The 18,355-nt window shown below is 47.6% G+C and overlaps 1 protein-coding gene across 2 annotated transcripts in view; it reads left to right on the forward strand.

Moving 5' to 3' along the window:
- The window catches only part of GRAMD1C (GRAM domain containing 1C), a 178,435-nt gene that overhangs the window by 141,650 nt on the left and 18,430 nt on the right, over positions 1–18,355 (forward strand). For both annotated transcript variants that reach the window (XM_044284158.1, XM_044284157.1), the window contains 8 exons: positions 12,859–12,977; positions 13,288–13,411; positions 13,732–13,924; positions 14,522–14,662; positions 14,793–14,911; positions 16,218–16,360; positions 16,476–16,579; positions 16,910–17,086. In XM_044284158.1, coding sequence (XP_044140093.1) covers positions 12,859–12,977; positions 13,288–13,411; positions 13,732–13,924; positions 14,522–14,662; positions 14,793–14,911; positions 16,218–16,360; positions 16,476–16,579; positions 16,910–17,086 — 1,120 coding nt within the window. The remainder of the gene's footprint in view (positions 1–12,858; positions 12,978–13,287; positions 13,412–13,731; positions 13,925–14,521; positions 14,663–14,792; positions 14,912–16,217; positions 16,361–16,475; positions 16,580–16,909; positions 17,087–18,355) is intronic.

Genomic DNA, 18,355 nt, shown 5'->3' on the forward strand with positions numbered 1-18,355 from the left:
TATAGTAGTTATATTCTTGTACATAGGAGCAGTATTATAGTAGTTATATTCTTGTACATAGGAGCAGTATTATAGTAGTTATATTCTTGTACATAGGAGCAGTATTATAGTAGTTATATTCTTGTACATAGGAGCAGTATTATAGTAGTTATATTCTTGTACATAGGAGCAGTATTATAGTAGTTATATTCTTGTACATAGGAGCAGTATTATAGTAGTTATATTCTTGTACATAGGAGCAGTATTATAGTAGTTATATTCTTGTACATAGGAGCAGTATTATAGTAGTTATATTCTTGTACATAGGAGCAGTATTATAGTAGTTATATTCTTGTACATAGGAGCAGTATTATAGTAGTTATATTCTTGTACATAGGAGCAGTATTATAGTAGTTATATTCTTGTACATAGGAGCAGTATTATAGTAGTTATATTCTTGTACATAGGAGCAGTATTATAGTAGTTATATTCTTGTACATAGGAGCAGTATTATAGTAGTTATATTCTTGTACATAGGAGCAGTATTATAGTAGTTATATTCTTGTACATAGGAGCAGTATTATAGTAGTTATATTCTTGTACATAGGAGCAGTATTATAGTAGTTATATTCTTGCACATAGGAGGCAGTGTTATAGTAGTTATATTCTTGTACATAGGAGCAGTATTATAGCAGTTATATTCTTGTACATAGGAGCAGTATTATAGTAGTTATATTCTTGTACATAGGAGCAGTATTATAGTAGTTATATTCTTGTACATAGGAGCAGTATTATAGTAGTTATATTCTTGTACATAGGAGCAGTATTATAGTAGTTATATTCTTGTACATAGGAGCAGTATTATAGTAGTTATATTCTTGTACATAGGAGCAGTATTATAGTAGTTATATTCTTGTACATAGGAGCAGTATTATAGTAGTTATATTCTTGTACATAGGAGGCAGTATTATAGTAGTTATATTCTTGTACATAGGAGCAGTATTATAGTAGTTATATTCTTGTAAATTTTCTTTTTATTGAGCAGAAAAAATAGATGCATATAGAATCAGTCTACTTATGGTAATTTGCATAACAGGTAAATTAGTGTATACAACATAAGCATATTGTGGTACAAAGGCATTTGAAATGTATACAGAGATATCTTGTTATTACGATGCATGTATTGACCATAACATAAGATGCATATACAACAAAGCTATTGGTCCAAAAAAGGTTGTAATACTTGGTTAAGGACACTTATTGTGAAGAGCATCTGAACTTAGTGTTAGCAGGGAGTTGAGGGAAGTAGGGGTATGTGAGGGACAGGAATAAAGGAGGGGAGAGGTAAGAGGCCTTTGTGAACAAGGCCCTCCCGGACACATAGACATCTACTACAAATTGATGCAGTGAAAGCTAGTGGCACCACTAGTCAGGTGTATTCTAATGACTTTATTAACTCCGAATGCAAGGGGTATAAAGGCGTAGGGCTTACTCGCTAATCCTTTCAACCGGAGCTTTTAGTTCGTCTCCAAGGCTGAAAGTCTAAATGTTAACCATGGTCTCCATATCTTTAAATGCCTCTCATGCTGTCTGGTTCCCAGCTCCTCCAAACGACATATCTGGTCCACCTTGGTTATCCAGTGTGAGATTGTCGGAGGATCCTCGCTGAGCCATCTCTGAGGTATAGGTAACCTCGCCGCCTGTATTAGGTGACTGGCTAGATTTCTCAGGGCGCGCGTGCGAAGCCAGAGAAGCACCAGTTCTGGAGACAGCGGAATGGAGGTATTCGTTACCTTGTTAATTATGTCCTCTCCCAAAATGGGCGATTTTTTGGGACAGAACCAGAAGATGTGTATCAGTGTGCCGGAATCCTCCTTAGGGCTGCTGAGCCCTTTTAGGAACAATTGCTTGGGGGTTTGGTACCATTGCGTAAGTACTTTATATGAGTGCTCTTGTACCCTAACGCCCCGCGAGAAGCCGTGGGATTGCGCATGTATGCAGAGAATATCAGTTTCAGTAAAATCCGTATTTAATTTGGTTGCCCATGTCCTCAGATATTGCGGCGTCCCTATGGGATTTGAGGTATTCAGTGCAAGATATAACAGTGAAATTAACTTACGTGGAAGGGTTTCGAGATTCTGAAATTTTTTAAACCATGTCAGCTCTACCTTATGCTCTTTGTTGTCCAGCAATGGTTTACTAATGGAATTGAACTCTATGGACGCCATAAAATTGCTGGATGTTAAAATGCGGTTTAGTGGATGATGGTCAGGAAGAGCTCCTGATGCTCCATCTAGAAATTCAGCCGTAGTGTATTTATGTAATTTATACCGCGCCGGGGACACGTATTCTGTATTGGGTCTGACTGAGAATGGTGCGAGGTCTGCTGGCATGGCCGGGGATGGGACATGGAGCAAGCATTGGTCTTTGTTTAGTTGCCTAATAACCGAGGCCGTACCTCTGAGTAAAACATGAGAATGTAGTGAAGAGGAGTTCAGCCCCACAATCCGGCTCTCTGCACCGTGGAGAGTTGGAATAACTCCAGGTCACTGCCTAGGGTACGGAAGTTCGGGACGTGGACCTGCAGCCATCTTTTCAGATGGATAACTTTATAATACAGATGGGCATCGGGAAGGGCCATACCGCCCAGGTTCTTCCTTAGTATCAGTCTTCGATGTGCCAATCTGGCGCCCCCCCAAAGAAATATACTGAACAACCTTCTAAGTTGAGTAAAGAAGGAGGAGGGAAGGAAGACAGGCAGCATCTGCATTACATATAGGCTCTTAGGCATAATAAATGCCTTCAATAGGTTTTTCCGGCCCATCCAGGAGACGTACGGAATGCGTAATGTGTGGAGTTGTTGTTGGACTTCTGTCAGTAATGATGCATAATTCAGCTGGAATAGTCTCTCTAAGTTAGAGGGGATCTTAATGCCTAAATAAGATAAATGGGATGTCTGCCAAATAAATGGAGTCATGGACCTGAGGAGAGGGGTCAACTTCGGTGGAGCTGAGACATTCATGGCTTCAGACTTTGAATAATTTACTTTGAAATTAGAGACCCTTCCATACTGATCGCAAAGAGATAACAGGTGCGGGAAGGCCTCGACCAGGTTGGAGACCATAACTAGTAGGTCATCTGCATAAGCTGCATTAAGATATTCTGAAGGATCGTTTTTAGTTCTAATTCCTTTGATACCTGGGTGGTCTCTGATAGCTTAAAGCAGAGTCTCCATAACCATAACTAATATGTAGAGGACAGGAGATAAGGAGCAGCCCTGGCGTGTCCCATACCTTATGGGGAAGGAAGGGGACAGAGTGCTATTCACCCGAATTCGAGCGCTTGGGTCACTGTACAGGGTCATAATTGCTTCCTGAAACTGTATTGGTATGCCAAACTTATGCAAAGTCTTCTTCATGAAGCTCCAGCTCACCCGGTCAAAGGCCTTCTCCACATCTATACCCAGCAGGACCAGGGGAAGGCGTTTCTTTATTGCCAACTGTATGGCTGTTATTAGTCTGCAGGAGTTATGACTAGCCTCCCTGCCTGGGATGAAGCCAGCCTGATCAGGGTGAATAAGCTTAGGAAGGAAGGCGCTAAGGCGAGTGGCCAACAGTTTAGCCCAAACCTTGATGTCTACATTTAAGAGTGAAATTGGCCTATAGCTACCACATAGTTTAGGGTCTTTCCCAGGTTTAGGGAGGATTGTGACTGTGGCTTCGAGGGATTGTTTGTGCAATTAGGAGCCTGTAAGGAGCGCGTTGTACCAAGCTGTTAAGTGAGGGGTCAAGGTTTTCGAGGACTTTTTAAAGTAGCCTTCTGGGAAGCCATCGGGACCTGGGCTCTTCCCTAGGGGCATAGAGTATAGGATGTTTGTGACCTCTTTCTCGGTGGCTGGTGCTAATAAGGCTTCTCCTTCTTTATTATCTAGGCGGGGTAATTTAAGGTGGCGTAAGAAGTTATCTATCGTCGTGCCACTTGTCCCGCTTGTCCCTCCCACTCTATCGGAAAGCCCATATAGTTCCCGATAGAACTTTTGGAACTCTCCATGTCCTGAGCTCCTCGGACTTGTTTAGGAGGTTCTGGTTTCTCTCTGGGAACACACCTTCCAACTTTTCCCATTCCTTGACTGGCTAGGTAGTGAAATTTACCAGTTTGCAGGGACACAAGGAGAGGAGCTCTCTCACATGCGTCCGACTCGGAAGGCAGTCAGGCTCCGCCCCCTAGTAGTTATATTCTTGTACATAGGAGCAGTATTATAGTAGTTATATTCTTGTACAGAGGAGCAGTATTATAGTAGTTATATTCTTGTACATAGGAGGCAGTATTATAGTAGTTATATTCTTGTACATAGGAGGCAGTATTATAGTAGTTATATTCTTGTACATAGGAGGCAGTATTATGGTAGTTATATTCTTGAATATAGGAGCAGTATTATAGTAGTTATATTCTTGTACATAGGAGGCAGTATTATAGTAGTTATATTCTTGTACATAGGAGGCAGTATTATAGTAGCTGTATTCTTGTACATAGGAGCAGTATTATAGTAGTTATACTCTTGTACATAGGAGGCAGTATTATAGTAGTTATATTCTTGTACATAGGAGGCAGTATTATAGTAGCTGTATTCTTGTACATAGGAGCAGTATTATAGTAGTTATATTCTTGTACATAGGAGCAGTATTATAGTAGTTATATTCTTGTACAGAGGAGCAGTATTATAGTAGTTATATTCTTGTACATAGGAGGCAGTATTATAGTAGTTATATTCTTGTACATAGGAGGCAGTATTATAGTAGCTGTATTCTTGTACATAGGAGCAGTATTATAGTAGTTATATTCTTGTACATAGGAGGCAGTATTATAGTAGTTATATTCTTGTACATAGGGGGTAGTATTATAGTAGTTATATTCTTGTACATAGGAGGCAGTATTATAGTAGTTATATATTGTTGTACATAGGAGCAGTATTATAGTAGTTATATTCTTGTACAGAGGAGCAGTATTATAGTAGTTATATTCTTGTACATAGGAGCAGTATTATAGTAGTTATATTCTTGTACATAGGAGGCAGTATTATAGTGATTATATTCTTGTACATAGGAGCAGTATTATAGTAGTTATATTCTTGTACAGAGGAGCAGTATTATAGTGATTATATTCTTGTACATAGGAGCAGTATTATAGTAGTTATATTCTTGTACATAGGAGCAATATTATAGTAGTTATATTCTTGTACATAGGAGCAGTATTATAGTAGTTATATTCTTGTACATAGGAGCAGTATCATAGTAGTTATGTTCTTGTTCATAGGAGGCAGTATTATAGTAGTTATATTCTTGTACATAGGAAGCAGTATTATAGTGATTATATTCTTGTACATAGGGGCAGTATTATAGTAGTTATATTCTTGTACATAGGGGCAGTATTATAGTAGTTATATTCTTGTACATAGGAGCAGTATTATAGTAGTTATATTCTTGTACATAGGAGGCAGTATTATAGTGGTTATATTCTTGTACATAGGAGCAGTATTATAGTAGTTATATTCTTGTACATAGGAGCAGTATTATAGTAGTTATATTCTTGTACATAGGAGGCAGTATTATAGTAGTTATATTCTTATACATAGTAACAGTATTATAGTAGTTATATTTTTGTAGATAGGAGGCAGTATTATAGTAGTTATATTCTTGTACATAGGAGGCAGTATTATAGTAGTTATATTCTTGTACATAGGAGCAGTATTATAGTAGTTATATTCTTGTACATAGGAGCAGTATTATAGTAGTTATATTTTTGTAGATAGGAGCAGTATTATAGTAGTTATATTCTTGTACATAGGAGCAGTATTATAGTAGTTATATTCTTGTACATAGGAGGCAGTATATTCTTGTACATAGAAGGCAGTATTATAGTAGTTATATTCCTGTAAATAGGAGCAGTATTATAGTAGTTATATTCTTATACATAGGAGGCAGTATTATAGTAGTTATATTCTTGTACATAGGAGCAGTATTATAGTAGTTATATTCTTGTACATAGGAGCAGTATTATAGTAGTTATATTCTTGTACATAGGAGTCAGTACGTTCTGTCTGAAGCGCTGTCCCTTTAAGAGTCACTTCACCTGTTCGCTGTGTGTGGGTGTGATCACAGGAACACTCTTTCAGGTTTGGCAGTGCTTCCCTCTGGTGTTCTGTGCACTAGGAAGTTCAATCATAACATAAGATAGTGAGAGGTCAGGATCTGGTGGAGGATCTCACCTCGCTGACCAGGTGAGTGGTTCTGCCTGTATTATACCCTGTGTTTGGGGGACCCTACCCCAGCCTGTGTGTGTTACTGGGCCCCTGCAGTCACATGTGGAGACCCCGGCAGGTGGGTATGAGGGTGTGCCCTGCCTGGCAGCTCTCAGGCTGGTAACTCCAGCCCAGCACAGGAACCATTCTGCTCTGCAGGTTGCAGGATTTCCGGCTGCTGCTTTATTGCATAGGATAAGGCTGTGGAGAAAGTCCTGATAATATGTCTGGATGGGGAGGGATCGGTGTGCGCCGCTGCTCTCTGTACTGGGGCCACAGGGGAGACCGAGCGCCTCTATGTTCAATGCGCGAGGGGATTCACTATAGCGTTCCATAGAGTCGCTGATTTTGGTGCATGCCATATTTCGGCTAAAATTCGCTATTTTTCATTCCTGTGGCGTGTGAGGAGGCGCGGGCCGGAAAATGGTGAAAAAGTGGCGCAAAGATTCCGTTCATTTGGATAAGTTTGGCGCCTTCTCTGTGAACAAACGTCAGTTTACTAAATCTCCCCCTTTGTGTTACTATCATCAAGATTTTTGCTTGCTGTCAATGAATGGAACATGAATTCCCTACAGACCTGTCTTATTGTGTGCTACTTGCACAGCTGAAGTTTTGTTACTAGTGTTGAGCGAACCTGTTTTTTAAGTTCTGCGTCCAAACTTCTTCGATAACCCGAACTTTGGACGCAGAACTTAAAAAACAAGTTTGCTGAACACTGTTTGTTACAATTGTTTCCAGTATACATGACCCTCTGCGATGGAAACACAGATGTCAATCTCTCCTGTTCTGGTAGTTTGTTACAGTGTATCAGTCTGGAGTTGGGGATGAGTGAATGTGAATATGAATGCAGAATGTTACCATTTGCTGACAGCAAGTAGAGATATGGAAAATGGTGAAAGTCGAAATGCAAAATGTATGAGAACGTTGCGGTTGGGTTTTCAGGTTTCTCAGGTGCGTCTCCATCCGTTATGTCGCCGCTCGTCCATCCCCCCCCCCCCCGTGTTTTACGCCAAACTGGCGTTCGTAGATAACCCCCCTTCTGCATTGCCTAGCCGTGGCCTAATCTCTGTGGACTCGTGTCGTGTCACTTATTTGTGATTTCGGAGCCGACATGTTCAGTCACACAAAGTGTCATCGTTGCTAGGTAACAGCCTGTACGGTTTGTAGGACGGTGCCGCACTTGGGGTCATTTATCATTCCAAGTGCGCCACAAACAGAATCAAACAGTGGCAATTATTGGCGCACGTGTTTGCACAGAAATGTTTTAATCTTTTTGCATTTTTTGCTAGAAAAGTGGACGGATCAATTAGTCGCACTTCAGGTTTAGCAAAATCTTAACGCTGGGTTGGGGGGGGGGGCATGTACGAAAAGTGGAGTAACAAAGGGTCATGTGCGCCAAACTTATCGACATTTTATAAATTTCATCCAGATAAGAGCTCATGCACATGAACATATTTTCTTTCCTTGTCCGTTCCGTTTTTTTTTTTGTTTTTTTTTGCGGATTGTGTGCGGAACCATTCACTTCAATGGGTCCACAATAAGATTTTGCTTTGGTTTTCATCCTAGGGGTGCCGCGGTTTTAGAGGGGTTGTCCCCCCCCCCCCTTTTCTGCAAAACTCCAAAAGACTTGGACCCCTTTACCTGATCCCCGCCCCTGGGTTCCGGCTCCATCGCTCCCCCTCAGACGCCACAGGTCTCCGCTGTCCCCATGTCAATATACAGTTTGATGCGGGTCACGTGGCCGCTGCAACCAGACTGGCTGCAGCAGCGACATGTCCCCCCTGTATCACATGACCCAGTGACATGATGCATGGGTGACATGTTTCCACTGTGGCCAGCCATTGGCTGCAGTGGCCACGTGACCCACTTTATACCGGAGGAGACCCAAGATCTGCTGCAGCAATGGAGCTGCAGCCCACCGACGGGGATCAGGTAAATACGAGTCTGATCGTGGACCCCACCACTCTCGGGGGAGGGGGGTCTGCAGAAAAGGTCCCCAAAGATAAGCAACCCCTTTAAGATCTTAACTGTAAATGAGGCTACAGTTGTGGAATCCATTTCAGAAGTCTGAGATTTAGTCTGCAGCTGTGGATTTCAGCTTCTGGATGTAAACAAGAATTTTCCCATTCATTGACAGCAAGCAGAGATCTTGGCGTGATCCGTAATAAAGTGTTATGTACGGAAGACTGATTCAGCACTGAGATTTCAGTCACCCCAAGGTCCTTGCAAATGGCCACCTCCTGTCTCTTTATAAGCTCTGTCCCTCCTCCATGCTTTACACTGCAGCTCTGCATGTTCGGATCGGCTGCTGAGTATGAGCAGGACGTCAGTTGACGGAGACATTTACTTCTGTGCCTACAGGTTCCTGAGATGCAGGTGCGCTGCAGGGGTCAGGTATTTAGCAGCACTGTTTTCGGTTGCGGTCTCAATTAGAGGTTAAGTCGTCGCTTTGTTGCAGAACTTTCCCGACCGCATTCCTCGGATAGCATTAGACGGCCGTATACTGTACCGTGTAATCGCACCCGCATGCCTCACTCGATTAGGGCGTTGTTTTCATGCTACTGTACATTTCCCATCATGCTTCACAGCACAGAATGCGCCAGCAGGGGGCAGCACGGAGGTGTGAGATCAGTGCTTAGAGGAAAGCAGCCATCGCTGCAGCTCTGGAGGCGTCTGGAGTAGAAGATGAAGGGTATGAACCAAGCAGATGTCCATCAAAAACAGAAACCGGTTCGGACCTAATGTGTCTCACAGCTGAGGGTTTGTTACAATTGTCTCCAGTCTAGACGATGCCCTGTGAGGCGCATGAACCTCTCTCCTGTCCGGAGTTTGTCACAGTGTATCAGCTTCGCTCGCAGAGGATCCATTTGTAACGAGCTGTGAGAAGGATTGCATCGGTGCGGGGGTAACGCGCAGCGTGGTTTAAACCCTCAGATGCCACAGTCAGTACAGACTGTGGCATCTAAGTGGTTTTATAGAGGGAGGGAGCCCCGTCTGCAAACCCACCAGCGCCCCCCACGGCAGAAGCTCGGTTTTTGCGCTACATGGCGGTATGACCTGCTGCTGACGAGCTCAGGACGGAGTCCGCAGACTTGTCATCCGTGATTCATATCCTCATTCCTGTCTCCCTGTGGAGCGCTCCTTTACCTTCAACCGTTTATTATAAGGATTATTATTGTTCCCCCTCCTCCGCTAATTACATACAGAGAGGATAGTCACACACGAGAGGAGAGATTTAAAGGAGAAGTACAGCCCAAATCAGAAAAGTCATTTTTGTTAGCGGTGTGGTCATGTGATTGTATCATGTGACCAGAAACCAGCGAATGACAGAGTTATGCGTCCTCTGAGGGGGGGAGCGGAACATGATCCGTATTTGCCCCATCATTTTCAGTGGGGCAGCAGGTTCCTGCCCCTTTAACCCCTCTGTAGCCCCCACAGCAGCGGTCGGTATGGGCCCGTATGCCCGGGCAGATGCCTAATCAGATGCCAACGTGTCGTTGGGTGAGACTCTGGCGGGTAATGAGTGCAGTGGGATCAGAGCTGTGGGATTTGGCTTCTGCAGAGTCAGCGAGACCAAAGGTCGAGATGTGCAGCAGTAAATGATCCACCACTCTGATGAAACTACAACTCCCAGCATGCACTGTTCTGTGCAAATATCAGATTTTTCTGTATTTCAGCAGAATTGTGGCTTCAGATGTAAGGTCCGATTCACCGGCAGGCGATTCCCATCTGGTGGCCTCGGTCTAGCCCCGGATGGACATCCCTACTGGTTAGAAGGGTCCCTTACTGCTGGGACTTGAATGGAACTGAGCTGCACCTAGACCATGTGACCGAAGAACGTGATGCCCAGGAAGAGGATCAGCCACACTGGATCAGCTGATCGGTGCGGGTGTCGGGAGTCAGACCCTAGCGTTCTGATATTGATGACCTATCCTGAGGAGTGGACACTTCCAGAAGAAGACCCCTTCAACTCTGTGTTCCTGCAAAGGCTTTAGTGGATCTCAGGTCGCCATAAAGATTTACTAATATCAGTACAGATTTTAGGACCACCTTGGTCAGGGGAGATGAGCGTGGACCTGATGGTCCTCCTCCGTCCTCCTGGCTCAGCTCCAGCGTAATACAGAGATCTGCGTCATGTGGATGCCACAGTCACCTCCGAAATAACTATAAATATGAGGCATGATGCCGGCTGTCGGGAATGTGATCTCTTGTCCCTGGTACATGATAAAGGAATGTTCTAATTATTTCTCCAGGGAATCGTCACAATGTCCCGGCTATTACACAGTAACTGGTTCTTCTTCTCATCAGACGTTCCGGACGAGAGGATTCAGCTACAAAATGCATCACTTCATATAACTGCCAGCCATAATCTCGTCTCCCTGTACCCTCCCCGATTCCCCCCTCCTGTACTGTCCGTATAGTCTCCCCGCGTCCCTCCTGTACTGTCCGTATAGTCTCCCCGCGTCCCTCCTGTACTGTCTGCTATAGTCTCCCCGCGTCCCTCCTGTACTGTCTGCTATAGTCTCCCCATGACCCATTCACCCCCCATCCCTCCTGTCACTCTTCCAGGTAGACTTCCTGTGTCACCCCTGTCTCTAACCGGGCATGGTCTCTCCATAACCCCCCAGTCATCCTCCTGGAGAGTCTCTCTGTGTCCCTCCAGTCACTCTACTGGATAGTCTCCCCTTGTCCTTCCTGTCTCTGCCCTGGGTAGTCTCCCCACGTCCTTCTTATCTCCATCCTGCATCCTACCTGTCTTTCCCAGCTAGTCTCCCCGCAACACTCCAGGCCTTAGACGGACATGGTCTTCCTGTGTCCCATCTAGTGGTCTTCTGCGTAGTCTTGCTGTGCCCTTTCTGACACTCTACTGTATAGTCTCTGTGTGTCTCTCCTGCACTGTCTCTGCTAGATGGTCTCCCCACAACCCTTTTGTCTCCATCCTGGGTAGTCTCCCCACGTCCCTCCTGTCTTAGTCCTGGGTAGTCTCTCTGCATCCCTCCTCTCTCTATCCCTGGTAGTCTCCCCGGATCACTTCTGCATCCATCCTGGGTAGTCTCCCCGCATCTCTCCTGTCTCCATCCTGGGTAGTCTCCCCGCATTTCTCCAGTCTCTATCCCAGGTTTGTTTCCCCGCATCCCTCTGGTCTCCATCCTGGGTAGTCCCCCAGCATCCTCCCTGTCTCTATCCTGGGTAGTCTCTCCGCATCCTTCCTCTCTCTATCCCTGGTAGTCTCCCCCCATCTCTCCAGTTTATATCCCAGGTTGTTTCCCCGCGTCCCTCCGGTCTCCATCCTTGGTAGTCTTCCCGCGTCCCTCCAGTCTCCATCCTGGGTAGTCTTCCCGCGTCCCTCCAGTCTCCATCCTTGGTAGTCTTCCCGCGTCCCTCCAGTCTCCATCCTAAGTAGTCCCCCAGCATCCTTCCTGTCTCCATCCTTGGTAGTCTTCCCGCGTCCCTCCAGTCTCCATCCTGGGTAGTCTTCCCGCGTCCCTCCAGTCTCCATCCTGGGTAGTCTTCCCGCGTCCCTCCAGTCTCCATCCTTGGTAGTCCCCCAGCATCCTTCCTGTCTCCATCCTTGGTAGTCTTCCCGCGTCCCTCCAGTCTCCATCCTGGGTAGTCTTCCCGCGTCCTTCCTGTCTCCATCCTGGGTAGTCTTCCCGCGTCCCTCCAGTCTCCATCCTGGGTAGTCCCCCAGCATCCTTCCTGTCTCCATCCTGGGTAGTCTTCCCGCGTCCCTCCAGTCTCCATCCTGGGTAGTCTTCCCGCGTCCCTCCAGTCTCCATCCTGGGTAGTCTTCCCGCGTCCCTCCAGTCTCCATCCTGGGTAGTCTTCCCGCGTCCCTCCAGTCTCCATCCTGGGTAGTCTTCCCGCGTCCCTCCAGTCTCCATCCTGGGTAGTCTTCCCGCGTCCTTCCTGTCTCCATCCTGGGTAGTCTTCCCGCGTCCCTCCAGTCTCCATCCTGGGTAGTCTCCCTGCTTGTGCCCTGCTCCTTACATTACAGCACAGGCATACTCACTCTCTCACACTCTCTCTCTCTCTTGCTCCTTCCTTGTGTGGTCCATGTGGACCCTGGTAACGTGGTGGTAGACGCCTCACGTGTTCACTGTAACCTGGACTGTGGTCGATTGTTTACAACAGAGATTGGGGGAGGGGAGGCTTATGACTGAGCTGTTGCTAATTGGTGTGAACATGGGCTGGGGTCGTCTGGGGAGCCCCTTTACCATACCCCCAACTTTTTGGACGGTCAAAGAGGGATACTTACGGTTCATTGTGTGAAAGATCCATTTTTCCTGCATATCTATACACGTCAATAGTTTTCTCTTATGAAATGGTGCAAAAATAATCTGAATATAGAAATTTCTAAAATCCCAACTGCATCAAATAATGGAGTAATATACAAGGCGGGGTGAAGTATAGAGAGGAGCCGGACACGCGCTCTACGGGTCAGTACTGTGAATGTAATTCTAGACTTCGGGTCAAAAAGAGGGACACTTGGGAGGTCAGCTGCATATAGCGTGTTGTATGTAAATGGCGTGTCTATGGGGTGAGGCCGGTATGAACGACCCTCGCTTGTGTTATTGCAGAGCCTCAGCAGGAAGGAGTTTTGGCAGCTGGTGCAGCAGAGCTATGGGACCGAACTGGGCTTGAATAATGAGGAAATGGACACTCTAACCCTGCCGCCAGAGGACGCCGCACCGCCCAGGTAAGAGGGCGGCTCGCTGCCATCATGTTTGTACATGCCTCTAGATTGTAACCTCTGGTGGTCCAGAGATCTAATGGGGCTGTAGGCCTAAAGCCTGAGGCTGCACTACTGAGAAATGCATTAGTGCCATGGAGGTCTGTGGTGGATCCAGATCTGCATCCTTCCTGGCCATGTATGAGGACATTGGTGGAGCTGGTGACATGTTCTCTCCAGGCTCAGACCGGTCATTAAGTACACAGCTATAATTATAAGTAATTAGGCCAGGAATAAATGGCGTCCCTCCCGTGTGCCTGCCTCACTCTGTCCTTAGGACTCCAGGGAAGCCGGCCGCAGAAGACTCCTCCGAGAAGTTGGAGAAGACCCCTAAAGGCGGATCGCTCACCAGAGATGTGGTGTCCCAGACAGAGACGGACTCGCTGAACCTCCTGCAGATGGTGAGATGTTCTGCTGAGACCGGGCACAGGGTGTCTGAGAGAAGCTGGTGTGTCGTATAGCAGAGCCCACACGGTAGTGTCGTATAGCAGAGCCCACACGGTAGTGTCGTATAGCAGAGCCCACACGGTAGTGTCGTATAGCAGAGCCCACACGGTAGTGTCGTATAGCAGAGCCCACACGGTAGTGTCGTATAGCAGAGCCCACACGGTAGTGTCGTATAGCAGAGCCCATATAGTAGTATCCTGCAGTTGGACCCATATATTTGAAGGTTCTGATGACCAGTAGTCAGTAGTACTCACCTCTATTTACTTACCTCTAGATAACAGGCCAGACCCAGTCCGAAGAGGCTCAAGGGGAAAAGGCGGCAAGTAGAAGCCCCCAACTCAGCTCGAGCAGGAAGAGAAGCCTCCGGAGGCACATTGGGACCCCTGCCCTGGCCCTGGCCCTGGACCTCAACGGAAATGAAAACCAGCAGGCGGACAGGAGCACTGGCTCCGAATCTTCAGAGGAAGGTAAGGGGTAGGAGATCGACCACTGAGTCTCCTGTCCTCATCTGACTCAAAAAGTCGTTTCCTAGAGGATTATGTGTAAAGTAGGACAGATTTATATCCCTGGTTCTACCTTATATCACAGAATTGGTAGGTAGAGAGTGTAACACCAATGGCCTAGTATATGACTGATAGAGCTGCCTCCACATTCTGTATTGTACCTCCACATCCTGTATTATACTCCAGAGCTGCACTCACTATTCTGCTGGTGGAGTCACTGTGTACATACATTACTTATCCTGTACTGATCCTGAGTTACATCCTGTATTATACTCCAGAGCTGCACTCACTATTCTGCTGGTGCAGTCGCTGTGTACATACATTACTTATCCTGTACTGATCCTGAGTTACATCCTGTATTATACTCCAGAGCTGCACTCACTATTCTGCTGCTGCAGTCACTGTGTACATACATTACTTATCCTGTACTGATCCTGAGTTACATCCTGTATTATACTCCGGAGCTGCACTCACTATTCTGCTGGTGGAGTGACTATGTACGTACAGGTCTCAGCACTGGATGGAAATGCCCTTGAAGACCTCTGACCATTGTCTTTACAGATGAGCGGCCTCAGGAGTTGCTGGTGGACGGCAGATTATACATTAACCGGGTCTTTAACATCAGCGCAGAGAGAATGTTTCAGCTTCTGTTCACACCCTCGCGCTTCATGCAGAAGTTCTACTCGTCCAGGAAGGTGTTTGGTGAGTACAGTCCTCCTCTGTCGGCCGTCCACATGGACAAGGCTGCCGCCTGGGCAGGTGGTAGATGCTGGTGCAGATGGTGATTTGGGGGCACACAGGGTCCTGAGTCCTTCTCTTCTCCATCATTCAGACCTGGAGTCCTCCCCCTGGCAGCTCGACAGCAGCGGCAATCAGGCGAGGACCCTGACCTACACCATCACCATCAACAACCCGCTGATCGGGAAGTTCACCACGGCTACTGACAAACAGGTAAATCCGACGAGACCTGAGGAGCGGTACGATGTCCTAGTCTGGACAGCCTGACACATTGTAACAAAGAGGGCGGGAGAGGGATTTGTGCTGTGATCAGCTCACAGAGGATTGTTCAGCCTGCATACAACTGTAACAAACCCTCAGCTGTGAGAAGTGTTAGGCCAGGATGGACAAGATTGCTTACATCATTCAATGACCGCAAGCAGAGAGCTTGGAAATGGTAAAGCATTGAAACATGAAGTGTATTGTACCACGAAGTTGTCACAAGTTAAGTGTATGAGTCTGATCGGTGGGGGTCCGACCGCTGGGACGCCCACTAGTGACAAGAATAGGGGTGCTGTGCCCCCCGTATGAAGGGAGCGGTGCCTCTCTATTCACTGACTATGGGACTGCAGACAGGTGAGCGCTGGGCTCTGCTACTCTCCCATACAGATGACTGGAGCAGCAGTGCACACGCTCCGCTGCCACTACATCCTCCAGTCTTATCATCGGGGGGGGGGGGGGGGGGTAGCTGTGGTCGGATACCAGGTGAAGTTTAAAACTTGGCACAACCCCTTTAGACTTTAAGATCTGTCCGTGTATATTGAGCAGGGGGGGCACCCTGTCGTCACTGTGTTTCAGCGCAGTAATGGAGCCGTCAGTCAGGTAAGTGCATTAAGTGTCCTCCAGTGAATAGGGGATCGATATAACCGGCTCAACACTCATGATGGTGGGCCGGCGCCGCTGCTTCCCTCCACAGTGCCAGGTCTTATAGACGTCCACTCCCTGCCACAGGCGGCGCTGTCTCCACTGCAGGGCCCAGTATGACCCCCCCAATCATATAGAGGATAAGGTCAGCGAGAGATCTGGATGCTACAGACCATGCCGGGAATACAGCATAGCCAGCAGAGGGGTGAGCAGAGTTACACAATGGAAGGAGAAGGATCCTCCCAGCAGCACAGAGGATTTCAGGAGAGGAGTGTGCTGTTTTTGTGGAGGTCACAGGCTGAGAGTTACATAGTGGAAGGAGCAGGGTCACAGCAGCACAGAGGATTTCAGGAGATGAGTGTGCTAATCTTGTGGAGGTCACAGTATGAGTTACATAGTGGAAGGTACAGGGTTCTCCCAGCAGCACAGAGGATTTCAGGAGAAGAGTGTGCTGATCTTGTGGAGGTCACAGTATGAGTTACATAGTGGAAGGAGCTGGCTCCCACCAGCACAGAGGATTTCAGGAGAGCACATACTGAGTGTTATATTGTGGAAGCAGCCGGACAACCAGATATGTATCGGTATTTTTTGGAATATGACATTGCTTCCCTTTCAGATCCTGTATAAAGACAGCCAGGAGGGCCAGTACTACTCTGTGGACACGGAGGTCTACACACACGACGTGCCGTACCACGACTACTTCTACACTGTGAACAAGTACTGCATATCCCGGGCCTCCAGACACAAGTGCAGGTTACGGTAAGTGCCCAGGCATGCCCTGCTGATATGGCAGCGCTGTGCCCATTATGCTGGCTCCTCAGGGGCGTGGACTTGGGGAACTGTGCTGCTCTGATTGGTGCCGATCTGTCCGCAGAGTTTGCACGGATGTGAAGTACAGAAAGCAGCCATGGGGTCTCGTCAAGACCTTCATCGAGAGGAACTCGTGGAGCGGGCTGGATGATTACTTCAAACAGCTAGGTGAGTCCCTGAGTACAGATAATGTAGTAGATGTCACCTGCAGTCCTATGTAACACTACAGATGACACAGTGATAGCACTCTGAGTACAGATAATGTAGTAGATGTCACCTGCAGTCCTATGTAACACTACAGATAACACAGTGATACCTGAGTACAGATAATGTAGTAGATGTCACCTGCAGTCCTATGTAACACTACAGATAACACAGTGATACCTGAGTACAGATAAAGTAGTAGATGTCACCTGCAGTCCTATGTAACACTACAGATATCCAGTAGTACAGATGTAGCAGGGCTGCACTTGACCCCTTTGTGCATACATTGTGCAGACTCGGATCTGGCGGCGGAGGAATCCGTGGGCGCGACGTTGCAGGAAAACAACAAATCTACGAGTATTAGACGGCGGAGACGGACGCTCAGCTGCAGCCCCGGGGATCTCCTGACCAAACATGGCTCCAAGCTGGATTCTGGGAAGAAGGGACTTGACACGAAGAGAGAGCACACAGGTAGCACGCCCCCTGTTTGTAAGATTTCTTCTTTTGTTTTCCAGGAACAGAGGTTTTACAGATGTAGCAGAGCTGAATTTGTCTCCTAACTCTGTGTACGGGTAAATGGAGTCTGTGCGCTGCAACTCTGAGGAAAACACATGACAAACACCTGGTGATATTACAGCTGTGCCAAATGGCAAACTTGGCTCTGCTACATATGTATATACAGGATAGACTCATCGGAGAACGGCTGCTTATATACCTCTGGATGTAAATACACAGAAAGTACAGTATGGCGTGTCACTGTATATACCACGGCGGGGTTGTCTGGGGCGGAGCTGTATATACCACAGGGTTGTCTGGGGAGGGCACTGGATATACCACGGGGTTGTCTGGGGGGGCACTGGATATACCACGGGGTTGTCTGGGGGGGCACTGGATATACCACGGGGTTGTCTGGGGGGGCACTGGATATACCACGGGGTTGTCTGGGGGGGCACTGGATATACCACGGGGTTGTCTGGGGGGGCACTGGATATACCACGGGGTTGTCTGGGGGGGGCACTGGATATACCACGGGGTTGTCTGGGGGGGGCACTGGATATACCACGGGGTTGTCTGGGGGGGCACTGGATATACCACGGGGTTGTCTGGGGGGGGCACTGGATATACCACGGGGTTGTCTGGGGGGGGCACTGGATATACCACGGGGTTGTCTGGGGGGGCACTGGATATACCACAGGGTTGTCTGGGGGGGCACTGGATATACCACGGGGTTGTCTGGGGGGGCACTGGATATACCACAGGGTTGTCTGGGGGGGCACTGGATATACCACGGGGTTGTCTGGGGGGGCACTGGATATACCACGGGGTTGTCTGGGGGGGCACTGGATATACCACGGGGTTGTCTGGGGGGGGCACTGGATATACCACGGGGTTGTCTGGGGGGGGCACTGGATATACCACGGGGTTGTCTGGGGGGGCACTGGATATACCACGGGGTTGTCTGGGGCGGAGCTGTATATACCACGGGGTTGTCTGGGGGGGCGCTGGATATACCATGGGGTTGTCTGGGGGCAGGGCACTGGATATACCATGGGGTTGTCTGGGGGGAGGGCACTGGATATACCATGGGGTTGTCTGTGGCGGGCGCTGTATATACCATGGCGGCTGTCTGTGGCGGGCGCTGTATATACCATGGCGGCTGTCTGTGGCGGGCGCTGTATATACCATGGCGGTTGTCTGTGGCGGGCGCTGTATATACCCCGGCGGTTGTCTGTGGCGGGC

Source organism: Bufo gargarizans, chromosome 3 (assembly GCF_014858855.1).
Source record: "Bufo gargarizans isolate SCDJY-AF-19 chromosome 3, ASM1485885v1, whole genome shotgun sequence".
Taxonomy (NCBI): domain Eukaryota; kingdom Metazoa; phylum Chordata; class Amphibia; order Anura; family Bufonidae; genus Bufo; species Bufo gargarizans.